The 23678-nt window shown below is 42.3% G+C and overlaps 2 protein-coding genes across 3 annotated transcripts in view; one reads left to right on the forward strand and one right to left on the reverse strand.

Annotated features, from left to right (window-relative positions):
* Positions 1-11485, forward strand: part of LOC137634803 (uncharacterized) — a 68595-nt gene extending 57110 nt beyond the window's left edge. Inside the window, exon 4 of one of the 2 annotated variants that reach the window (XR_011042573.1) lies at positions 10887-11014. Coding sequence is in view for 1 of the 2 variants with exons in the window: in XM_068367351.1 (XP_068223452.1) it covers positions 10887-11012 (126 nt within the window). In the remaining variant the exon portion in view is untranslated. Of the gene's footprint in view, positions 1-10886 lie in introns of both variants that reach the window. The other variant, XM_068367351.1, reaches the window with a different exon arrangement.
* Positions 11486-11625: 140 nt separating this feature from the next.
* Positions 11626-23678, reverse strand: part of LOC137634802 (protein C-ets-2-like) — a 17425-nt gene continuing 5372 nt past the window's right edge. Inside the window, exons 4-7 of the mRNA XM_068367349.1 lie at positions 22747-23103; positions 22291-22365; positions 21200-21416; positions 11626-12564 (exon numbers count right to left, since the gene is read on the reverse strand). Of these exons, the coding sequence (XP_068223450.1) occupies positions 12420-12564; positions 21200-21416; positions 22291-22365; positions 22747-23103 (794 nt within the window). The 3' untranslated portion in view covers positions 11626-12419. The remainder of the gene's footprint in view (positions 12565-21199; positions 21417-22290; positions 22366-22746; positions 23104-23678) is intronic.

Here is a 23678-nt window from a genome sequence, read left to right on the forward strand (position 1 = left end):
AATATAGGTTAGAGTATTTGAATATAAAATCTTAATAAAATTTGGACAAGTTTTCAAATAGCAATTCATAAAATCCCCGGAACTTTCTCTTGGTGGGATATTCTAGTCCTGTGATTGGCCATATCTTCCTCAACTATGATTGGTGGCTTCCTTTGCTTACTACAGCTTTACAAACAAACATACGCACATCTAACATCGTAGCCAGACCACAGTCAACTATTCCTTTGAATATGACGCATTTATTTAACTTGTACCCTCAACAAAATCTATTACTAATAAATTAATTTTTTATCTATAATAATTTTGTATTTAATTCCATGAAAACTGTAATTTTTATTCATAATTAATCTGCAATAAGTATAGGTTTTTCACCCCTACCCATAGAAGTATAATTGCATGACATCATATACAACCACCAATCAGAGCCGAGACAAATTCGGCCAATGAGACGCCAGAGATTTTCCGCTAAAAATGCATAAGGCGAGAGGGTTCCTCTGGTTTATGAGCTGCTGTTGGCAAACCAGTTAAATGTGTGAGAGGCATTTTGTTCAAATGCTCTAGCTAAGGTTTCAATGCATAAGGCGAGAGGGTTCCTCTGGCTTATGAGCTGCTGTTGGCGAACGAGTTGAATTTACGCGAGGTATTTTGCTCAAACGCTCTAGCTAAGGTTTCCTTTTCATCTTAATTCATTTTTTACATATAATAACAATAATATTTAAGTAGCCTGTAAAGAATAATTTCCTATTTCTTATATCTTTTACATATATGATTTTTATGTAATTTCTATTATCATCATTATTTATATCATACTCATTATCATTATAATTTTGAATATTTTGCGAGATAAGTAGGAGAATTTTGAATTCATATTTATTGATTTTATTACCAAAAATACCTCTCACAAGTCCAAAGAAAATACTTAGTGAATAATTTGTTTTTCTTACCCTTTCAATTTGTTTTTTTTTTACATTTCATATATTTTTTCTTTTACACACATCTAACATCCACACTTCAATTTATAGAAGAAAAATTGCCTTCCAACATGACCACCTTGGCTCCCACGAACACCAAGAAGCCTCTTAATCCCTTGTACACACTATAACATTCCCTGCTTCAACTATTTTGTGACTCAATTCTTCCCTCTTATCACTGGTTTACTTCTTCCATAATAAAATCCATTGCTGCAATATCTAAGTTCCCTTTACCCCTTGTAACTTTAGCCTTGATCATATTTCCTTTCATCTCTCCTCATACAAACACTTTCTTTTATGTTTCTACATTTTAGTAGCTTTTATTTACTATCCTTAATCAGTACTTAATTTTGCTAAACATCAGTCTTTCACACAAGACTTATTTTCTTATCCAAATACGCTGTAATGACGCCAACTGCTATTTATCTAACTTCTCTCATCACACTCTCACTACACATATATTTTTTGGGCTCAAGCCATGTCGTCCTGATGGAAGGTTCCTTCAGTAGCTCCTTAAGGGTATATTTGACTACAGTGGATATTCCCAGAGAATTAAACTAAAGGTTATCACAGAATTCTAACTTCTGGGGCGAGTACCTTAAAGGTTTCCCTCTAGAATAGCGTATATCAACAGGGGACGCATGTATTAACACGCCACATAGCTATCTGCACCCCATATAGAGTAATCGCTCCAATATGGAAAGGTGGCTGAGTAACTGAGGAGCCGTTCCAAAGTTACTCTTATATGTGGCTACTTTTGGTACTCGAGACGTAAACAAACGGGCGCCATTGTTAAATGACGTCACGTCCGTCTCATTCCTTTCGTTGTAGTTCCTACCTGCAGCTTATCTGTGTTCATCTTCGCCATGTCTCAGCCTTCAGCCTCGCCTTCTTCTGGAAAGTTGAGTACCAGGTCCTAGTATTGTTTAAATAAGCTCTGGCCGTAAAGTAACTTCTACTTTTCTTAAAATATTGTTTTGTGGCGGAGCTGTACCAAGACCGGACGCGCCATTTTATGGCTCCGCTGTTCATGTCGCATGCTTTATTTAGTTAGCCAGAACGGCCTTCTCCGGTCCTTTAACTAATTAATATCATTAGTTATTTAGCCTTCATAGCTAGGAAGTAATTATATTATGCGTTAGCGCTCAATAGGCAACCGACGCTTGCCGACCCCATACTAGATCGCTGGCCTAGCCCCTAGACTTGATAGCCTAGTGCTCATATTGCTGCATGATATAATAAGTGTTCCTAAATTAAGTTATGAAGATTCAGGCATTTTAAACATACTAGTTACTGTGCTGTACATGTGCTTTCGCCTTCGAGGGACCATACAAGGGACCGTGTCGGTCTGTGCACCACACTCCCCTAACCTAACGCTGGGACCCTTGTATGCTTCCCAAATCCCCCTTACCTACGGGTAATTCCCTCTGGGTAGCCTTCCTTCTCCCTTATTTAATATTTGGGAGAATCTTGCCTTTCACCCAGAGTATTTATCGCTCCTCTCGGCCCACCATAAGGGAATGAATCCCCCTTAGGGTCGTGTCTGAGACCATAGGAAGGGCTCTGCTCCTCCCCAGTTTGCACTTGGTTGGGACACCCCTTCCTGCCTGCAACCTAGCGACGTGTCTTTCCAGTCCTCCCTAACCTAGGAGAATGGTTCTCCTGGTTTAGGTTAGGCTCTGGGGGGAGATTCTGCTTTATTATAGTTTAGGACAGTACACCAGTGCTGTACCTGATCAGGGCTAACCTATCCTAGGTTGGGGAGTGTTCTCCCCCGCCTTGGTGTCCTAACTCATACAGTCTCTCTCCACACTAGAAAGACCCCTACTCCCCTCCCCTCTCTATCCCTTTCGTGTAGGCCTGCTTACACACCCCTGTCCGCTGTCCTACAACTCCTCCCTTGGGCGGAGTGGTAGGGTTAGTTTTGCTCCTCTGCTGAGCTGGCCGCTCTGGTACACTTCCCCTTCATAGTGAACTATGGGGGTTGTTGCCGGCGGAGGATTCCCTGTCTTTGAGTGCTCTCTGTTCCTCCCTTGGGTTACCTCAGGCTGCCGGCCCCCTGCTGCCGGATGATAGGCGTATCCACACCAATCATGAGCGTACTCCCTCCGGAGGGAAGCCGGTGGGGTATAGGATATTACCCTTCCCTTCCCCCCTCACCTTTCTCTCTCTCTCTTATGGTGCCGGTCCCTTGCCGCCTCTACTGCCGGCGATAGCCGCTGCCACCTCAGGTGACCTCTATTCATAAGATAATACCTCCCTACTAGAGTGACAGCCTGCTGACTGCCAGAGGCTGCCGCCCTCTGCCGACATACCGCCGACGTCCCGGGTATCTACCCCATGCATTTCCCCTAGGATTACCTGGCGACAGCCTGCCGACTGCCGGAGGCTGTGGCCCCCTTATCTGCTGACATTGATTGCCGACATTCTAGATATCCGCCCTATTCATCTTACGAGTTGGACTATGGTTCACCATACCGTCAGCCCGCCGGCTGCCGGAGCCCACCGCCCTGCCGGCGACCCGCCGCTGTGCCGTCGGTCGCCCCCTTGGTGTCTTCCATCTCGGTCGATCAGTGTGTTCTAGATGATTTCACCTTGCAGGACCGGTCTCCGGCTTGCCGCCGGTCTGCCAGCACCACCCTATGAGGCGCTAATGGACTTGCACAACTTCCACGGCTGCCGGCACCACTCCGACAGTCGATCCGATGCAGCCGGATAGGCTGGCCACCTCCCTGTTGATATTGTTATACCCTCTGATATACAGTAGTGACTATGCTGTACGGTTGCACGGTACAACATTTCCAGCATACTCTGTGCTTCTCAGTGCAGTCTCTTGCCGGAACCTACCTATTACCAAGGGGGTTTATCGTATTTTCCCCCTCTCCCTCACTAGGTTCTGAGTGGTCTCAGATCCTTTTCTACTCTCCGGACAATTCCTTTAAAAGGAGGCCTAGCTTGGCTCATCCATACGGATTTCTCCCTCCTTTAGAACCCTCGGGTCCTAAGGAATTGCCTACAGATAAGTTTGCGGTAACCGGCTGGACGGGATTCACAAGTATGTGTCTACCTACTTCCTTTCCTGCTCATCTATCCTGAGCATATAATTTATATGCTATATTACAGATTAAGTTATTCTTAAGCCTAGAGTAATAAAGTCATACCTATGCCTTCCATGTACTCATGATCTCTTTCTTTTACAGGAGGAGTATATGAAGTGTTAGAGCTCCTTTCTGCGAAGTTAAACGCCCGGACTTCTACGGGCACAAGGCGTGCTGGACCCACGCCCCCTGCGTCGCCAAGAGAGGCGACCTTAAATACTGGGATCCACAGAACTGTCCGATCTGCAAAAGTCTCCTAGATGACGCGTTCAACAACCCCCCTTCCACGAAGGTACGGGACACTGCTAGAGAGAAACTGCGCAAATGGGTGCGCCTCTTCCAAAAGAACGCCTCTGGACCTTACCTTCCAAACGAAGATATGGGGGCCTTGCTTTTCCTAAAAGCATCCAAGCATCCAACTGGTGGTCGAACCCGACATCGTTATGGCGCAGACTCTCCGTACGTGTCACATCGATTCCGACGAGGTGGAGCGTATGTCGGAGGTGTCCGAAGGTACGGAGAAGACCCTCTTGGGCGAAGAGCTCGACTATGAGGAAGATCGGGTGGAATACCCTGATTCGGAGACAGAGGTCGCTCCAACACCCCCGGTAAAACCCGTAGTAACCGAGGAACCCGTTCCCTCTACCTCCACCGCCTCAGAAACTTTACCATCCGCCACCCAAAAGGTCTTCCGAATGCTGGAGGCCCTTATGGAGAAGCAGCTCAGGGAGACTCGGGAGCAGTTCCGGACTACTCTCATCGGCTTCAAACAACCGAAGAAGATCTCGGTAAAGGACCTCCCTCACTGCTCGGCGTCTAACCCATGGAGGTACGCCGAGCATATGCCAATCACGACTGGCAAGATCTTCATAAACGACAAGATTGGTTCTGTCCTCTTGGAAGAAGTGGAATTCTTCCCGAATTTCGAGGCGTATCCGGAATGTTTCGTCCGACTCAGGTCTGAACCAGCCTCAAAAGAAGAGACTGAACCAAAGGAAGTGATAGTGTTCGATCTCGCGAAGGCCCAAGCCATGCTGGCTCACTCAATGAAGAGTCGGGGTTTCACCAACTCCAAGATGCCAGCACTGAGCAAAAAGCATCAGTCCTTTATTGCTCCAGCTACTGCGACCTTCCCCTTTGTAGAAAAGGCCTTCCAAGCGGTCATGAAGGCGGTGGAAGAAGGTAAACCTTGCCCTGCACTGGAGGAGTGCAGACCCTTCTCCCTCACTCTTCCCCCCGATGATAGGTACTGGAAAGATACCCAGTTAACCTTTACGGTTGGGAAGTTGGAACCTGATATGGCTGGTCGCCAGTTCAACGAGGACCTCCCATGACTGAACGACCATCTCATTTGTCGGGAACAGGAAACCGAGGAGAGACTTGCTGCTTCTCTGTCACATCAGATACAGCTAGAAGTCATGGCCGGGGACACTAGGGTCCCAGACTTGTATATGGTCCTAGCGAAGTCACACCTAGCAACTGTGACAAAGGACCTGTATAGCTTTGTTAAGGCTCGCAGAGCCTGTAGAGAGTTCGTGTTCGCCAATGCGACGGTGAAACACGAACCCCGGAGACTGATTTCCTCCAACATCTGGGGTAAACATCTCTTCCCGTCAGCCTTGGTGAAAGAAATAGCGGACAAAGCTGCCACGGAGAACCGGAACCTTCTCCACAAGTGGGGCATGTCCCGAAAGAGGAAGTCCTCTCAGGACGAAGGCCCTCAGCCTAAAGAGGAAACCCTCCAAGCCTAGGCCCCAGCAACGTCAACCAAGACGCCAGTTTCCGGCTCCCGCTGCTCCCCAAGTGGTTACACAACCACAGCAGACCGTTCAACCGGTCCCCCAACCGGTGGTGTCGCAGTCACCGATCTTCACCCCTGCCTACGAGCAACATTCCACTACCTTTCGTCCCAGAGGTAGAGGCTCCGGCAGAGATTCTTCTCGCCGCCCCTCCAGAGGCAGAGGGGGAAGGTGAGCTAGCGGCCGAGGTGGCAAACCCTCGGGACACCAGAAGCAATGAAGTGCTTCCGGTGGGAGGAAGACTCCGCCAATTCCAGGATCATTGGACCTTCGATCCTTGGACACAGCATCATCAAGAACAGACTGAGCTGGAGCTGGACTCAACCACCCCCATCCTTCCAGCAATTCTTCCAACCGTCGACCCCCCTCTTGGAAGAATATGTCATAGAACTCTTGAACAAGAAGGTGATCAAGAGGGTAAAGTCAACCAGGTTCCAAGGAAGACTCTCTTGTGTTCCCAAGAAAGACTTGGACAAACTCAGAGTCATTCTCGACTTGTCCCCTCTCAACAAGTTCATTGCGAACAACAAATTCAAGATGCTGACTCTTCAACAAGTAAGGGCCCTACTGCCTCACAAGGCCTACACGGTCTCAATAGACCTGGCGGATGCCTGATGGCACGTTCCAATGAACCACTACACTTCCTCCTAACTAGGATTTCGACTCCAAAGGAAAAGTTACGCCTTCAGGGCCATGCCCTTCGGGCTCAACGTGTCTCCAAGAATCTTCACCAAGGTGGCAGACGCAATCGTCCAACAGCTACGTCTTCAGGACGTCCAAGTGATGGCCTACCTAGACAACTGGCTAGTCTGGTCGACATCGCCCGAAGATTGTCTGCGAGCCTGCAACAAAGTCGCCCAGTTCCTGGAACATCTGGGTTTCAAGATAAACACCGAGAAATCTTGCCTCACTCCAGCTCAGAAGTTCCAATGGTTAGGAATCCATTGGGACCTTTAGTCACACCGCCTTTCCATCCCACTGAAGAAAAGGAAGGAAATAGCAGGGTCTGTCAGGAGGCTTCTAAAATCCAGACTGATCTCAAGACGCCAGCAGGAACAAGTTCTCGGCTCCCTACAGTTCGCCTCGGTGACAAACCCAGTGCTACGCGCACAGCTAAAGGATGCCACGGGAGTCTGGAGACTTTTCGCATCCATCGCTCGAAGAGACCTCAAGAGACGGCTTCCAAACAGACTTCGCTCACTTCTAAAGCCGTGGTTGGAAGCAAAGGCCCTGAAAAGGTCCGTCCCTCTTCAACACCGGCCTCCATCACTCAACACCCACACGGACGCCTCTCTGGAGGGTTGGGAGGTCACTCCCACCAACAGCAGGTTCAAGGAACATGGTCCCCCCTGTTCAAGACGTTTCACATCAACATCTTGGAGGCCATGGCGGTTCTTCTCACCCTGAAGAAACTTTCCCCGCCTCCCTCGATCCACATCCTTCTGACTCTGGACAGCTCGGTGGTAGTCAGATGTCTCAATCGCCAGGGCTCGAGATCGCCCCAGATAAATCAGGTGCTTCTACCCATCTTCCGTCTGGCGGACAGGAAGAAATGGCACTTGTCTGCAGTTCACCTACAAGGATTCCGCAACGTGAAGGTGGACGCTCTATCAAGGACAAACCCCATAGTGTCGGAATGGTTCCTGGACGCAAGATCATTCACCTTCATCTCTCGCCAAGTCCCGGAACTTCAGATCGACCTCTTCGCAACGAGCGACAACAATCAACTTCCTCGATATGTGGCCCCTTACGAGGACCCCAATGCATAAGCAGTGGACGCCATGTCCCTGGACTGGAACAGAGGGTCCAAGATCTACCTGTTCCCTCCACCCAACCTTCTGCTGAAAGTCCTCTCCAAATTGAGAACCTTCAAAGGGACAGCAGCCCTAGTGGCTCCCAAGTGGCCCCGGAGCAATTGGTATACCCTGGTCCTGGAGCTGCAGCCCAAGCTGATCCCCCTGCCGGGCCCAGTTCTCTCCTAACAGGTACAGAAGTAGACTGTCTTCGCTTCATCACTGAAAGTCAAGGACCTTCATCTCATGATTTTCTCTCCCTAGCTGTGAAGAAAAGATTTGGGATCTCGAAGAATAGTTTAGACTTCCTCGAGGAGTACAAAACGGAGTCTAACAGAAGGCAATACGAATCTTCCTGGAGAAAATAGGTTTCCTTCGTCAAGGTAAAAAATCCTACGGAAATCACCATTGATTTTTGCATGTCCCTTCTTCATTCACCTTCATGGACAAAGCTTAGCGGCCAATACGATTTCCACTTGTAAATCTGCCTTGACTAGACCACTCCTATACGCCTTCCAGATTGATTTGTCCAGTGAAATCTTCAATAAACTACCTAAGGCATGCGCTAGACTACGTCCAGCACCTCCACCAAAACCTATCTCCTGGTCCCTGGATAAGGGGCTCCATTTTGCCTCTAGTCTGGACAACGATTCTTGCCCTCTGAAAGACCTGACTCAAAAAGTTATTTTCCTTTTTGCTCTCGCCTCGGGAGCCTGAGTCAGTGAAATAGTGGCATTATCAAGAGAAGAGGGCCAAATACAGTTCGCCGACACGGGGGAACTTACCCTCTTCCCCAACCCAACGTTTCTCGCAAAGAATGAACTACCCACCAAGAGATGGGGCCCTTGGAGAATCTGCCCCCTGAAGGAAGATGTCTCTTTATGCCCAGTGGAGAGTCTTAAGGTCTATCTTCGAAGAACTTCAGACTTCGGTGGAGGACAACTCTTCAAAGGAGAAACCTCGGGTAGTGACCTGTAACTGAAACAACTACCAGCGAAAATCTCCTACTTCATTAGCAGAGCGGATCCTGACAGTACACCCGCAGGTCATGATCCTAGGAAAGTCGCCTCTTCCCTGAATTTCTTTCAAGGAATGGATTTCGAAAGCCTCAGGAGTTTTACGGGCTGGAAATCATCGCGCGTGTTCTTCAAGCACTATGCGAAACAGGTGCACGAAGTGAAACGATTTGTGGTAGCCGCAGGTAGTGTAATGAAACCTGCTGCTTAAATCTGCATAGAACAGCGAGTTATTTCGGGACTCTAACTCTACGGGTGCCTGTGTTGACCCTATCGTGATACATAGTGATTCGATGGACACTTAGTGTTTCTAATAGACTGTTCATCAAGGTGAAATGTCATAGAATTTTTGCACCTGTGCCACATGCTCTCGAGCATGGAGTGTTAATTGAACTCTAAAAGACTGGCGTTGCCCCGGGAACTTGTGTTTAAAGGCAAAATTTTTTTTTTTCCTTTTCAGACTCAAAATCACCATCTCTTCAGTAATTCTATGTGCATTATTATTATTATTGTAAGTAAATTCTATAATCATTATTGTAATTTTCTATAATTACTTGCAAACTTAGAAATAAAATGTCTATTTTATTTACCATGTGAGTCTCCTTTCGCTCCTATTCTTTATTAAGAAATATATGATTGTTATAGTTTCATTTACCCCCTTTCCTCTAATTATAATGAGAATGATATAAGTATCTTATATTGTATACTCACCTAATGACTTAATAATGTTCCTACACGAATATGAACCTCCGATCTGTCTCCGAGACCGGCATATGATCTCTACCAGGTGAGTAGTTCTTTAACCGATCACCTCGAGATATCCCTCTTGTCCACCAGGACTCTCCTGCCAGGGGGGGCAGGAAGCCAGAACATCATAGAACCTCTGGTAAGGACATCTACTAAGAATGTCAGTCTCAATGGTCGCCAGACCATAGGAATATTGTTCGAAGACCTAGGCACTAGGATTGGGGAAAAATCCATGATACGTTGATTCTCTGGTTCACTTCCATCAGGACGACATGGCTTGAGCCCAAAAAACGGATTTTGAGTGAAGCAAAAAATCTATTTTTGGGTGAGATGGCCATGTCGTCCTGATGGACCCACCCGTCTGTTCCAGTTCAGCCTTCCAGGCCCCTCCCTGACATACTGTATCGCGGAGATTGGTAGGAACTGAACGTCGGAATAAGACGGACGTGACGTTATTTAACAATGGCGCCCTTTTGTTTAAGTCTCGAGTACCAAAAGTAGCCACGTATGAGAGTAACTTTGGAATGGCTACTCGGTTACAAAGCCACCTTTCCATATTGAAGCGTTAACTCTCTATGGGGTGCAGATAGCTATGTGGCGTGTTAATACATGCGCCCCCTGTTGATATAAGATATCCTAGAGGGAAACCTTTAGGGTACTCGCACCAGAAGTTAGAATTCTGTGATAACCTTTAGTTTAATTCTCTGGGAATATCCACTGTAGTCAAATATACCCTTAGGAAGCTACTGAAGGAACCTTCCATCAGGACAACATGGCTATCTCACCCAAAAATAGATTTTTCGCTTCGCTCAAAATCCGTTCATTGGCCTTGGAAATACTTCAGCCACAAACCAGTCTTCTTACAATTTCCCATTCTAACACACAGTATCCTTTCATGTAAACGCTATGTGGGGTGCAGATAGCCATGTGGCGTGTCAAGAATACGTCCCCTGTTATTACATGATATTCTAAAGAGAAACATTAAGGGTACTCGCGCCAGAAGTTAGAATTCTGGAAACCTTTAGTTTAATTCTCTGGGAATATCCACTGTAGTCATATATACCCCAAGGAAGCTACTAAAGGAACCTTTCATCAAGACGACATGGCTATCTCAGTCAAAAATAGATTTTTCGCATCGCTCAAAATCCGTTTTTTAATAACTTGCAACATCTTATTTTCTGTACCATATATCAGTATACTGTACCATGATTCCTTTCTTTTCTAATATGAGATTTTTGTGTTGAGTGCCATTTACAGCATTAGTTTTTATTTAGATTGTTTATCAAATGAAAATTACTTAAAAAATCAAGCTTTCATTACTTTTCAAAGCGAAATGACACTATATGTATACAATATGTCTTAAATCTGGTTTCCAACAATACAGTTTTCAAATGAAATTAATGTCTAAATAGAATAGTTTGCACCACTGAAACAAAGATAATGAAAACAGCTTATCCAACAGGTAATTCGAGGCAGGAGCATTGCCATGGTGGAGGAAGCTGGGAATGGCCTATCTCCTGACATCATTCGTCGCTCATATTACTATCATGAGAAGAAGCCTCTGAAGACAATTCAGCTCGACGATTAGAAAACAGATCTGCCTTCGTTACAGACTGTTTTTGGATGTCAATGGCTGGGGAGTGTTAATTCTTTCCTTGTCCTTAGTTTCAGCATTTCTAGGTTAAGAAGCATATTTTTTTTAAATATTTAGGTTTGTTTAATAAATGAGGAACTGTACTCTGAAAATAAAGTACTATCAGTAGTAATAACAATACTCTCAAGTTATTTTTCAACTTTTATGCACTGCCCTCTTGTAATCTTTACTATTTTGTGTGGAATATTACAATTCCTAAGGTCAAGGAATAAGATAATACAAGTTATTAGTGCTCCTTTTCATAAATAAATTTTAATTCTGATTTCTAAACTGCATGCCTTTATTGCATCTGGCTGTTTGCATCCATATTTTGTTTTAAATCTTAGAACATTGTACGTGTAAAGGATTTTGTTTTATTATGGATATGATATTTTACTGTACTAATTGTAATAAAACATAAAAATTTTTTTTATTGATTTATTACGAAATAACTTATAGACATGTTTCTCAGACATGTTTCTTAACATTATAATATGCATATACATCTATTTACATATATAAAATTTCAAAACTATTAATGCCACAACAATTGAGCATTTCAAAATCATTAGCACCAAATTTTACCTGGTTGCAAAAAAAAGAAAAGAAAAAAAAAAAAAAACAACCACATGAGTAACCACTTTGTACGGAGCTCAGGAAGGTCAATATACATAGGATTTGATTTGCAATACTGAATCTTTATATCCTAATTTATTAGACTACTTTAGGAATTTAACTTGCAAAAAATTACAGCCGAAACAATTCTGGTTCCCCAAAAGTACATATATTGAGTAACTTAACCAGCTACCCTATTTACAGAGATATTGCACTTGACGGCTTGCATATATTTTGAAAAATCAGCAAACTATGGCACCAAAATACATAAGTTCAAGTAAGCCTAATGTCATTTGACAAAAATATGACTAGTCAACAGGAAAACAATACAAACCCCTCATTTCTCTTTTCCATTAACCTCACCAGTGTGTTTCCCGATGTCCAACACACAATCACTCAACTTTCCATTTCGAAGAAGAAAAATTTTCTTTAAAGTAATAAGCCTCATTATGTATCTTTTCAGGTTTTGAATCTTGAGGAATGAAAAACTACGGCCTTATTTGGGAGTCTGGTATCTTCTATGCGACACATGCCTAATGTTTATCATATTCTTTGGTTTCCTGGGTTTGTGAGATAAGAAAAATCGTAAAAGAACAATACGATTCTTCACAGAAGAAGCATAATAAACACGAGCACATTGTGACTTTTTCAAAGAGCATATCATGCATTTAATGCGAGAATACTGTGCAATAGCGTAGATATGGATCCAGAAATGGACGTCTGACAACATAGTCCACAGATCACCATTTAATGTGAAGATTGGTGAGGAGGCAATGGTGCTTGGTTGGTGAAGTTAGGATTTTGTGGCCGCCACCCTTTGGCATTCTTCCCAAACTTGTATACGAGACGTCTTCCTAAGACCGGCTCAAAAACACCGCCCTTGTAGTAGTATCTGAAATAAAATAGGACCACACATGAAATTCTAATGCCTTAAAAGCTATCAGCACACTAAAGGACCTAGTATCAGACATGGGGAAAATGCAAATATAAATAAATAAATGGAAATCCACTCATTTCTTTGTCGGTGCAAGAATTATGAAAGCCAAATATTAATTTTTTTATATTAAAAAGACTATAATAAGAAGCCTGAGTAAGCTTCTACTATTTTCAGACATATTTAGCGGACAATAACTTGAATTTTAAGGATTATTGTAATGTGGGAGACAGATAATCAATCTACTCGTATCTATTTATATGTACAAGTATGTGTGGAAATTACGTCGGCTAACATGTAATAAGCATAAAATATGCATCAAACATTACTTTCGTCATATTAAAACTCAATATATTAGGTATCACGGAGTTCTAACCTATAGAGCGAATATCCAAGATATTTCGTGTATAAATCAGGGACGTGTTAATAACAAGCCATGGTTATCCTTCCCAAAATATTTAACCTTGTCTCAAAGGATAGGGTAGGATATGTGGGCAAGAGAGCCATAACTCCCAATCTCAATGTGCTACAACTAACATGGTTTCCTGTTGAACCATTCCTTTTTTTTTGCAGACTCCATCTTTGACGGCTGCTTGGAGTTTTTCTGCCAGTTTTTTTTAGCTTCTTGATTGATTTAGCAATCATGTATGCTTCAGCTTCTAACTCATGGACTAAGTTGAGTACTCTTTATTGGTGTTTTGCAGAATTTTGCGTCTCCACACCACTTTTCTTTCAATTTGCATGCCTTTTATTATCTGTGACAGGCATGCAGTTGGCACCATTGCATCGTTTCCAAATCGCTCGGAAATGCTTAGTTATTTAATCTCTTTATTGTAGGAATATGTTTTACATTATTATTTTACAGTATGATATGATTATGGGTATCCCAACCCCTTTTCTATGGTGTTACTTATGCTTTTTTATCATCATTGACTTAGGCTAGCTCCACCCTAGTCGGCGCCTGGTGATTTTATACTTGTGAACCATCCCCTTGTTTCACCTAACCTAACCTTGTTTCATGAGGCTGCCCATCCTCCCATGCTGTCGACTCGTCACAGCTGGGAGCTGCGGTCTTGAGGGTCCCTAAGGGAGTTGGATAGTGTTTTACAATTCTAGGGTGACTGTTTTCACTTTCTGCTTAGCCTATATGTTTGGCGAGGCAGCACAGATCTTGGAAACTTGTTCCCTGTGTCTACTTCTTGTTTACCCATTGGAATGCATTACCCGCTGTTCTAATGCTGACAGGTAGACATCTTTGTGCCGCCTTAGCCATTCTTAGGCTTCCTTCTTAATTTTTGGTAGGCTATGGCTGGTTTTGAGGACTTGTCCTCTGGGCTTTATCACTGCAGACCCATTAGAACACTATTTTTGTTCTATGTGGCAGTTAGGCCTTCCTATCGTGCCACTTTACCAATTTCTGAGTCTCCTATCACCAACCTTTTTCCTTTCCCTTGTACCTGCTAGTGTGTCTACTAGCATGAAACTTTGTTCCCATCCAGGGATGGCGACTGACGTACTCTTTGTTGCCATCTTCGGACAGGATAACGTGTCGGCTAACTATCCCGGCACTAAGTGGACGAGATTCTTTCCTTCCCTGGGCTAAATCTCTCTGCTGCCTTAGAGACCACTTTCCCCTTACTGGTTAGGTCATAACCTGACTGTACTGGGAACTACAGTTCATCCTGTCTAGTCTGCTTACCCTAGCTATTGAGTTTTTTCCTCACCTGCTAGGTAGGCTAGGTTTGCCTGCACAGTTCTCCCTATGGTCTAACCCTATCAAGGCAAAGAGTTGGTACCCCTTGGGGTTCTCCTCTGCTGCTTTGGCAGTTGCCTGTTCTGTGACTACAGTTTCCCATCCTGGGCCATTGGATGTGTGTTGGTTATGGGACATTCCTTCTACCACCTCAGCTGCAGCCTTAGAATGGTCACCTACTTATTCCTATCCTCTTCCATATCTGAGGAATATTGTCCTCTGTAGTTGGTCAATCGGATCCCGCCTGGTTGTCGGGACATCCTTTGCACTTTCAATTCTTAGCGTTCTGGCCGTCTTGTACGGCTCTCATTATCTTACGGGCTAAATCCCCCTCTTTCCATAAATTAATGTTAATGACCAGTTCTCGGCAAGTTTCCTTTCATTCCTGTACCTCTCCCCCTGATTGTGGACCATTCCCTATGGGATTATCCACTCTCTTCCTGTCGACATGACAATGCCTCTTCCGCTTTGTGTCGATATGCCTGTGGTGTTGAAAGGTCAGTTTTTATCTTGGCTACAAGATATATTCATCGCCTTAACCCAGCTACTGCCACTTTGGGGGCAAGATATATTCATCGCCTTAACCCAGCTACTGACACTTTGGGGGCAGTAGTTGCTAGCTAAGGTAGTATCATTAGTGAATTTGCCCTCTTCAGTTATCAATTAAGCGACTTTGGAGGCACTGGTGTTCTTTTGATGTGAACCTTTCCTCCATATTTCTACCACACTATCATTGATAGTTCCTTTTCAAAACTCTCCAATGATTTCTGTTTGGCATGAGTCTTTATTATCTTAGTCTTAAGCCATATTTTAGCTGGTAGGTTTATGTATGTAAGGATTAATCTTAAGCATTATTTTATGTATAAAATTTCATATGTATGCTTAATCTTAAGCACTGGGCTAGAGGCTTTCAGAAGAGCTCTCGACAAGTTGCCCCTTCTCTTCCCTCTATGGAATTGAAAGATCTCCTCTTTCCCAACACCGAGGTGACCGCTGTTTTTGGTCGCCAATTACCGACTGTTCAACTCCAGCCACTAGCCCACTACCAGTGGATCATGCGGATGATAAAGTCCAGGAAGCTCTGCAAGTCAAGAGCCTGGACGCCAACAACATGTCGACAGCTTCTTCTGTGCTGTCATAGAGGGAGAGGATCCCGCTCATCACGGAAATAGTCAAATGAAATTTATGCAGTCCATGAAATCTTTCATGGAAAACCTAACCTCCAAACATGAACGTTCTCAAGCGGACCTCATGGCGAGGATAGAAGCTTTACAAAAGGCACCTGCTTTTGAGGCTCCCCCAGCTTCAAGCCTACCTGAATGCACAGTTAAGAACGCACAGTTAAGAACCCTTGGCGTTATGCCGAGCATATGGCCTTAAGTGAAGGTTTCTTCCATATTGGAGAGGGAGTTGGCTTCCAAGCCAGTCTCGAACTAGAATTCTTACCAACGATCTATAGTTATCCTTACTGCTATGTAAGGCTCAACTCAGAAGCGTCCATTAGGGATGATACAATCCTTAAGGAAACGGTCATCCTAGACTTTTGGTTAAAGAGCTGAAGACAGCTGAATTCACTAACACCCAACTTTCTACTTTAGGCAGGAAGCATGCCACTTTCGTAGCCCCCAAGAATACTGTCTTTCCTTTCGCCTCTAAAAGTTTGGAGTCTGTAAAGAAAGAAGTAGTGGAAGATAAACAATTACCAGTGCTAGAGGAGTGCAAATAGGTCTCTCTAGCCCTTCCTTATGATTTGGACAGTTGGGAGGATGTCCAACATAACTATACAATTAGAAAACTAGATAAAGACATCGGAGGTAAGCAGTTTAATGAGAAAATGCCTAGAATTCCCGAATCCCTATTAAGGGAAGAATTGGAAGCTAAGGAGAGACTATCTGCCTCTTCATCCTTCCAATCCTATCTAGAAATACTTATTGAAGACTTCCAAATCTGATCTCTTCCCAGTCTTGGGAAAGACTCGCCTAACTATGTTTCATAGAGATTTCTATGCTTTCTTCCTAGTCAGAAGAGCATGTAGCAAACACATCCTGGACACTGCTACTATCAGGCATAAAGCTAAAAATCTGATCGACTCCAATATCTGAGACAAAGCGGCTCAGGAAAATAAGAGCCTTATAGAAAAGTGGGGTATTTCCTCTAAAAGGAAATTTACTCCCCCCACCCAGTGAAGGACCTCTACCCAAGGACAAGAAGCCCAGAATACACTTTAAGGAAAGGAAATCCTTTCCTGTCACGACAGCCTCAGTTGCCGCCACCCCTCAGACTGTTTGTATCACAGTCTCCACTCTTCAACCCGGTGTATGAGAGAGCCACAACTATATTTCACCCTGTCAGAGCTCAAAAGAAGAGAGCCAGTAGCAGGGGAAGGTCTTGAAAGGGCTATCAGTCTAGAGGCCAAAGAAGTAGAGGCAAGACGGTTAAAGACGCAGGCCCTTCACAATAACAAGAAGCTCCCGGTAGGGGGACGACTCTACCTATTCAGGGATCAATGGGATTTCGGTCCCTGGGCTTACTGCGTAGTCTCAAAATTACTAGGCTGGAAATGGAGACAAACCACCCCAGTTCAAGAAGGGAGTAATCCAATCCACAAAATCCATGAACTTTAAAGGGCAGCTATTCTGTGTGCCCAAGAAAGATTCGAACACTCTTCGAACTATTCTGGACTTGTCCCCACAAAAACAAATTCAGATGCTGGAATGATCTTCCTAATCGGGTTGTTGAATCAGTAGAACTTCAAAAGTTCAAAGTTGGAGCAAATGCTTTTTTGTTGACCAGGCAGACATGAGTCTTTTTATAGTTTATATATGACATATTTGTTGTTGACGTTGTTAATAGTTTATATATGATATATCTCTTTTGACATTACTTTTTTTAGAATGATTTATTATTAATTTGTTCTCTTCAGTTATTTATTTCCTTATTTCCTTTCCTCACTGGGCTATTTTTCCCTATTGGAGCCCCTGGGCTTATAGCATCTTGCTTTTCCAATTAGGGTTGTAGCTTGGGTAGTAATAATAATAATAATAATCTGGCAAATACACACACTACTACACCATGGGGCCTACACAGTCTCCATAGATCTTACAAACGGCTGTTGGCATCTTCTAATAGGTCGGCACTTCTTCTCCTACTTTGGTTTCAGACTGGCAAGAAAGGCCTACATATTCAGAGCTATGTCCTTTGGGCTCAATATAGCTCCAAGGATTTTCACGAAGCTAGTCGAGGCCATCGTCCAACAATTACAGTACAGAGGCCTCCAGGTGACGGTATACCTGGACGACTGGCTAGTCTGGGCTGCAATGAAGACAGAGTGTCTTTGTATGGCTCAAGAAGTCATGAAATTCCTACAGTCTCCGGGCTTTCAGATCAACTTCGAAAAGTCCAGGCTGTCTCATGTTCAAGAATTCCAGTGGCTAGAACTTCACGGGAATCTAAAGTCAAACACCCTCTCTATACTGCTAGGCAAGAGAAAGGAAATCACTAACTCTGTCAGGTGCTTACTCCATTGAAGAATACTCCCCAAGCGGCACAGGAAAATCTTGGGTTCACTGCAGTTTGCTGCAATGACAGACCCAATCTTAAAAGCAAGACTCAAAGATGCCAACAGAGTCTGGAGCAGAAAGGCATAAAATAAACAGAGATCTTCGCCACAAAACCCTGGTCTTATTGCGAAAGAAGCTCAAGCCATGGTCCACTGCCAAGAGGTTATGAACTCATGTCCCTCTGCAGTATCCTCCTCTGTCCATGACAATTCACAGGGAGGCCTCAGAACAAGGTTGGGGGGATACTCCCTATCAAAAAATTTACAGGGTCGGTGGTCAATCACATTTCGTAAATTTCACATTAATATTCGGGAAGATATGGCAGTCTTTCTGACTCTGAAGAGACTGAACCCAAAGACGAAATTACACATCAAATTAGTCATCAACAATAGATAGTCCACTGTGTCAACAGACAGGGCTCCAGGTCTCCTCAGATCAACACTGTGATTTTAGCCATCCTCACTTTAGCAAAGCGGAGGAATTGGCATCTATCAGCAGTTCACCTGGAAGAGGTTCGCAATGTGACTGCAAACGCCCTGTCAAGATCCAAGCCTCTAGAAACAGAATGGTCTCTGGATGCAAAATCAGTATTTCATTTTAGAGAAAGTCCCAGAACTACAAACAGATCTCTTTGCGACGAGCTTCAACAAGAAGCTTCCCTGGTATGTAGCTCCAAGCTTAGATCTGGAAGCGACAGGACGGATGCGATGTCTCTGGATTAAAACCAGTTGAATCACATCTACCTATTTCCACCATTCAGCCTCCTAATTAAAGTCCTGAACAAACTGTGGACTTTCAAGGGAACAGCAGCTCTAGTGGCTCACATGTGGCCCAAGAGCAATTGGTATCCTCTTGTTCTGGAACTCAAACCTCTCCAGATCCCTCTACCATCCTCAGTGCTGTCCCAGGATGTTCAACAGAAGACTGTCTTTGCTTCCTCTTGGATAACGGAAACCCTTCAGCTCATGATTTTCTTGCCCTCGCGGCTCAAAGATAGTTCGGAGTTGCAAAGGAGAGAATTGACTTCACAGAAGAGTATAAGTCCAACACCACGAAACGACAATATTTGTCTTCCTGGCAAAAATGGATTGCATTCGTAAAAAGTCACATTCCTTCTTCTATTTCTATGGACTTCTGTATTTCTTTCTATATCTCATTGCATGATCAAGGTCTGGCCTCTACAACTATTACCTCATGTAAGTCGGCACTAACTAGACCATTTGCTTATGCTTTTTATATTGAACCCAATAGCGAGCTGTTCAATAATATCCCGAAGGCTTGTGCTGAACTGAAACCTAATACTCCTCCCAAGGCTATTTCGTGGTCACTGGATAAAATCCTGCACCTTGCCTCTGCGATAGATAATGCCAATGCCTCTACCTCCCTCAGGGGTCTTACTAAAAAATCTTATCTTTTTGCTTGCTATAGCTTCTGGTGCCAGAGCCAGTATGATAGTGGCCCTTTCAAGGGATGATGGCCACAATGAATTCTCGAAATCGGGAAGGTAAATCTTTACCCAGATCCTGCATTCTTGGCAAAAACAATCTTCCCACAAAACGTTGGGGGCTCTGGAAGATTGTTCCACTACAGAAAGACCCTTCTCTGTGCCTGTTTAGTGCTTTAAGGCCTACCTGTTAAAGACCATGGCCTTTTAAGGCGGTCAACTTTTTAAAGGGGAGGCGACAGTATCTAATCTTTCTCTGAAACAGCTAAGGTCCAAACTCATCTATTTCATAAGAAGGGCTGACCCTGATAGTATACCATAGGGTCATGACCCAAGAAAAGTTGCCTCTTCCTTAAATTTTTACAATCTATGTCCTTTGCAGGCTTACAGGCTTACACAGGATGGAAATCTTCAAGTGTGTTCTTCAAACACTACTTAAGTCAGTTGGAAGAAATTAAAACACTTTGTAGTGGCTGTTGGTTGGGTGATTAAACCATCTTCTTAAGTGTTGTACATTGACTCTTATGGACTGTATAGATGGGACTTCTCATTCTACATTGTGCAAGGGGACTAATATTCTTCTTTTCAATGTACTATTTAATATTGTAAAGAGTCAAAGGTGATATTTTCCTTTTATGTCATGTGTTATTATTTTACTACTGTTACATAATTTTGGGGTCTGAAAACTTCGGTTTTCTGTATATATCTACTACATATAATGCTGTATTGCTTACTGTTACATGTATGAAATTTTGGAAACAATAAAAGACTACTGTTCTTTTTTGCGTTTCCTTTCATTGGACCTACTGTACGGAATAAAAGTAGTGGATCTCAATTTTCTAACCCTCCTTTTATAGGCTTCCGTCTTTTCATCTACGGGAAATACAAATCCTCTTTACAGTGAGAGGGACTGTGCTATTGATTTCCATTGCTCCTACTTTTTTACAAACATATCGCTTAAATTCTTAGTTTGGTACCATAGTTACCAATGCTAAAGGAAGTATGCTTATGTCTATGGGGTTTAAAGGGTTAAAATTCTTCTAGCCACAACTGAAAATAAAAATTCTCTTGTACACTTCCATCAGGACAACATGGATTGAGCCCAAAAAACGGATTTTGACATAGGAAAAATTTATTTTGAGGGGAGATAGCCATGTCGTCCTGATGGCCCGCCCGTTACTTTTCACACACCCCCCCCACACCAATTCTCAGTGTGGGACCTCGTGTCATGCAATCGCTGCTCCTGGAATGGTTCAACAGTATACATGTTAGTTGTAGCACATTCAGGTCAGGGGTTGTAACGGCTCTCTCGCCCAAATGTCCTACCCTATCCCTTATCCTTCGAGACAAAGTTAACTATTCGGAGAAGGATAACCATGTCTTGTTATTAACATGTCCTTGATTTATACATAATATCTCTTGGGATGTTTGCTCTGGAGGTTAGTACTCCATGTAAAATTATCACTCACACAAATATCCCAAGTAGAAAGCTGCCACTGAGGAACTTCCATCAGGACGACATGGCTATCTCACCCAAAAATAGATTTTTCCTGTCAAAATCTGTTATATAAAACATGAACTATGTGATTTTGGCCTATGAAATTTGGTCCCCCTACAAAACATCCAGTGGATGTTCCTGGTCTAGGGGATATTTCTCACCTTTCTTAATGAATAATAATTCTATGTGCAAAACAAGTGACTTTCTGTTCCGAAAATTAATTAAAAAACATAGTGTAACCGTTTATTTTTAAGCATCACTGCATGCTCCTAACATTTCCATATTTTTCTAATGATACCATCCACTCTTTTAGTAAGAGAGAATTATGCTACACTTACCTCATAGCTCTGCTTAATTTTTCGTAATTCATGTCGCCATTCAGCTTGCGCTGGCCCCACTTCTGAGCAACTTTGTCTGCCTGCACAAATCTGAAAACACCTTGTTCCGCGTCATCCCACCGTACCAGCGACGGGCACGTCTCTGGGTCCAGTAACAAATTTCGAATAAATTCCCATAGACGACCAGTTTTCTTCCTCTTCTTCTTGAGCTCATTTTCTGTAAAAAAATTACAAGAAAAATAAAAAAATATCCTTATTACGACAATATTTCGACGTTACTTGAGAAAAATTCACAGGAATTATCGATAAAAGTTACTCTCTCAAGAATTGGAGCAAAAGGCATTATGGAACAAATCAAATGTTAGCTCTAAGAGTTTTCCTCTGAGTAATCAGAGGGTTTGCAGCAAGAAATCCTATGCCTCTATTGAAAAAAAAATTCTATTATGGCTCTATCTTTTAGTATATTGTATCACAGGTAATACTTTGTTGTCATATATAATTCAAATCTGCAATCCATGACATAGTTTACAAGATCAAATTCACTAAATGGAGTTATCAACACAGGAAATAAACTTTCACCCAGCTAAATGAGACATATTGTTTAACAAGGGTAATGTGTTAAAAATTTATGTAATACAATTATCATCGATTGCTAAAAAGGTTCTGGAAAATCTCATTAATACTTCTTCAAAGGACAAAGTCTTATTTTTTACAACAAAAGCATTTGTACAATGCATTCATACACACGCGCGCATGTACATATATCCAGTTTATATACTGTATAATACCGGTCAATTGTTGGAATGTGTGACAAACATGTGCATTGAGCTGCAATAAGTGCTATGATTTTTTCCCTCTTCATACACATCTATCCTTTTACAAGTAGTATTATACACTAATAATTCCTGTTTTATGCAAATTGAAAAATACAACTGACCATGTTTCACATTTATTCTTCAGGTATTAGCTTAACCTTTGTCCTCATCCTAAATATTCTATGAATAGAACCAAACTCACAAGCTATTTAGATAGCCACTGTATCTTAAGAGATAAACATTAGATTTGACTTATCAATCTAATTCTGCTCTTACCTGGCTTTCTTGGTCTTCCAGGTCCCCTCTTCTTAGGTGGCTCAGGTTTAACTTCTTCTTCGTTGCTGCTTTGGTCTGGAAATAATGTGTTATAGATTAATGTCAATCATTTATTTTTTACTCTTTTCTATACTACAAAAAAAGTATGAACTTGAACTAATTTTCTACCTAAAACTTTAAATGTAATGATTTAAAAGAGATATTTGACATCAAACAAAATCGTCGATCCATGATAATATATACTAAAAACAAACAATGACAGTATGAAGACTGCAAATAAATCTTTATATTCTGTCATGAAATGCTAAGTTTTAGCAGAATATGAAAACCAATAAATCTGTCAAATTGAAATCTTGATATGAAACTCATTCTTCACTCACAAAACCCTTGCTCAAATCGGATTAAATTCTCTAATGTGTACATGTAAGAAAGACACCCATCTCCATCAGAACTCACCAGGATCTGAACAGTTCTCATCTGTGTTAAAAGGCATAGCCGGCGAAGGGGCGTGCATAGGATCGAAACTCTTCCCAGATGCTGAAGGAAGACCTCCAAGGATGAGTCTCTTGCTACCGTCATCTAGACCGATTGGTTTGGCATCTATGGTCTCATAATGGATTTCATAACGGGCAGAGGCATCGCATCCTAGTGGCGAGTCCCTGAATACTACTGAAGGTTGCTGGGGCTGAACTGGATGAGACAAATTATGATTTGTCGGACTGAAGAAATGATTTGACTGATTGAGGAATTTGAAATGCGATGCTGCCTCTGGGCCTATTCTGTTTTTATTGATGTCTTGGTGAGATGATGTTGCTGGAATAATCAAGATAAATTCAGATCAATATATATATATATATATATATATATATATATATATATATATATATATTATATATATATATATATATATATATATATATATATATAGTGTGTGTATACACTTATAGTTATATATTTATATATAATGTATATATATATATATATATATATATATATATATATATATATATATATATATATATATATATATAATAAATTCAATGGCATATATGAGAAGCAATGAATTGCTGAAAACAATATAAAATCCAAATAATAAAATAAAGGATGAAAAATTATGGGTAATGAGTTCCAGCCTTAAATTGACAAAAAAAAAAAAAAAAAAAGGTTTGAAAAAATTTCTCAAGATCAAAATAAGAGAAGATCAAGCCTTGGCTTAGAGTTCTCTTGCTTAAGGGTACACTGGGGCACAATATTCTATCTTATTACTCTTGCTCTTGTTTTGTTAAAGTTTTTTATAGTTTATATAGGATATATTTATTTTCATATTACCGTTCTTAAAATATTTTATTTTTTCTTGTTTCCTTGTCTAACTAGGCGATTTTCCCTGT

This window comes from Palaemon carinicauda, chromosome 45 (genome assembly GCF_036898095.1).
Source record: "Palaemon carinicauda isolate YSFRI2023 chromosome 45, ASM3689809v2, whole genome shotgun sequence".
In the NCBI taxonomy this organism is placed as follows: domain Eukaryota; kingdom Metazoa; phylum Arthropoda; class Malacostraca; order Decapoda; family Palaemonidae; genus Palaemon; species Palaemon carinicauda.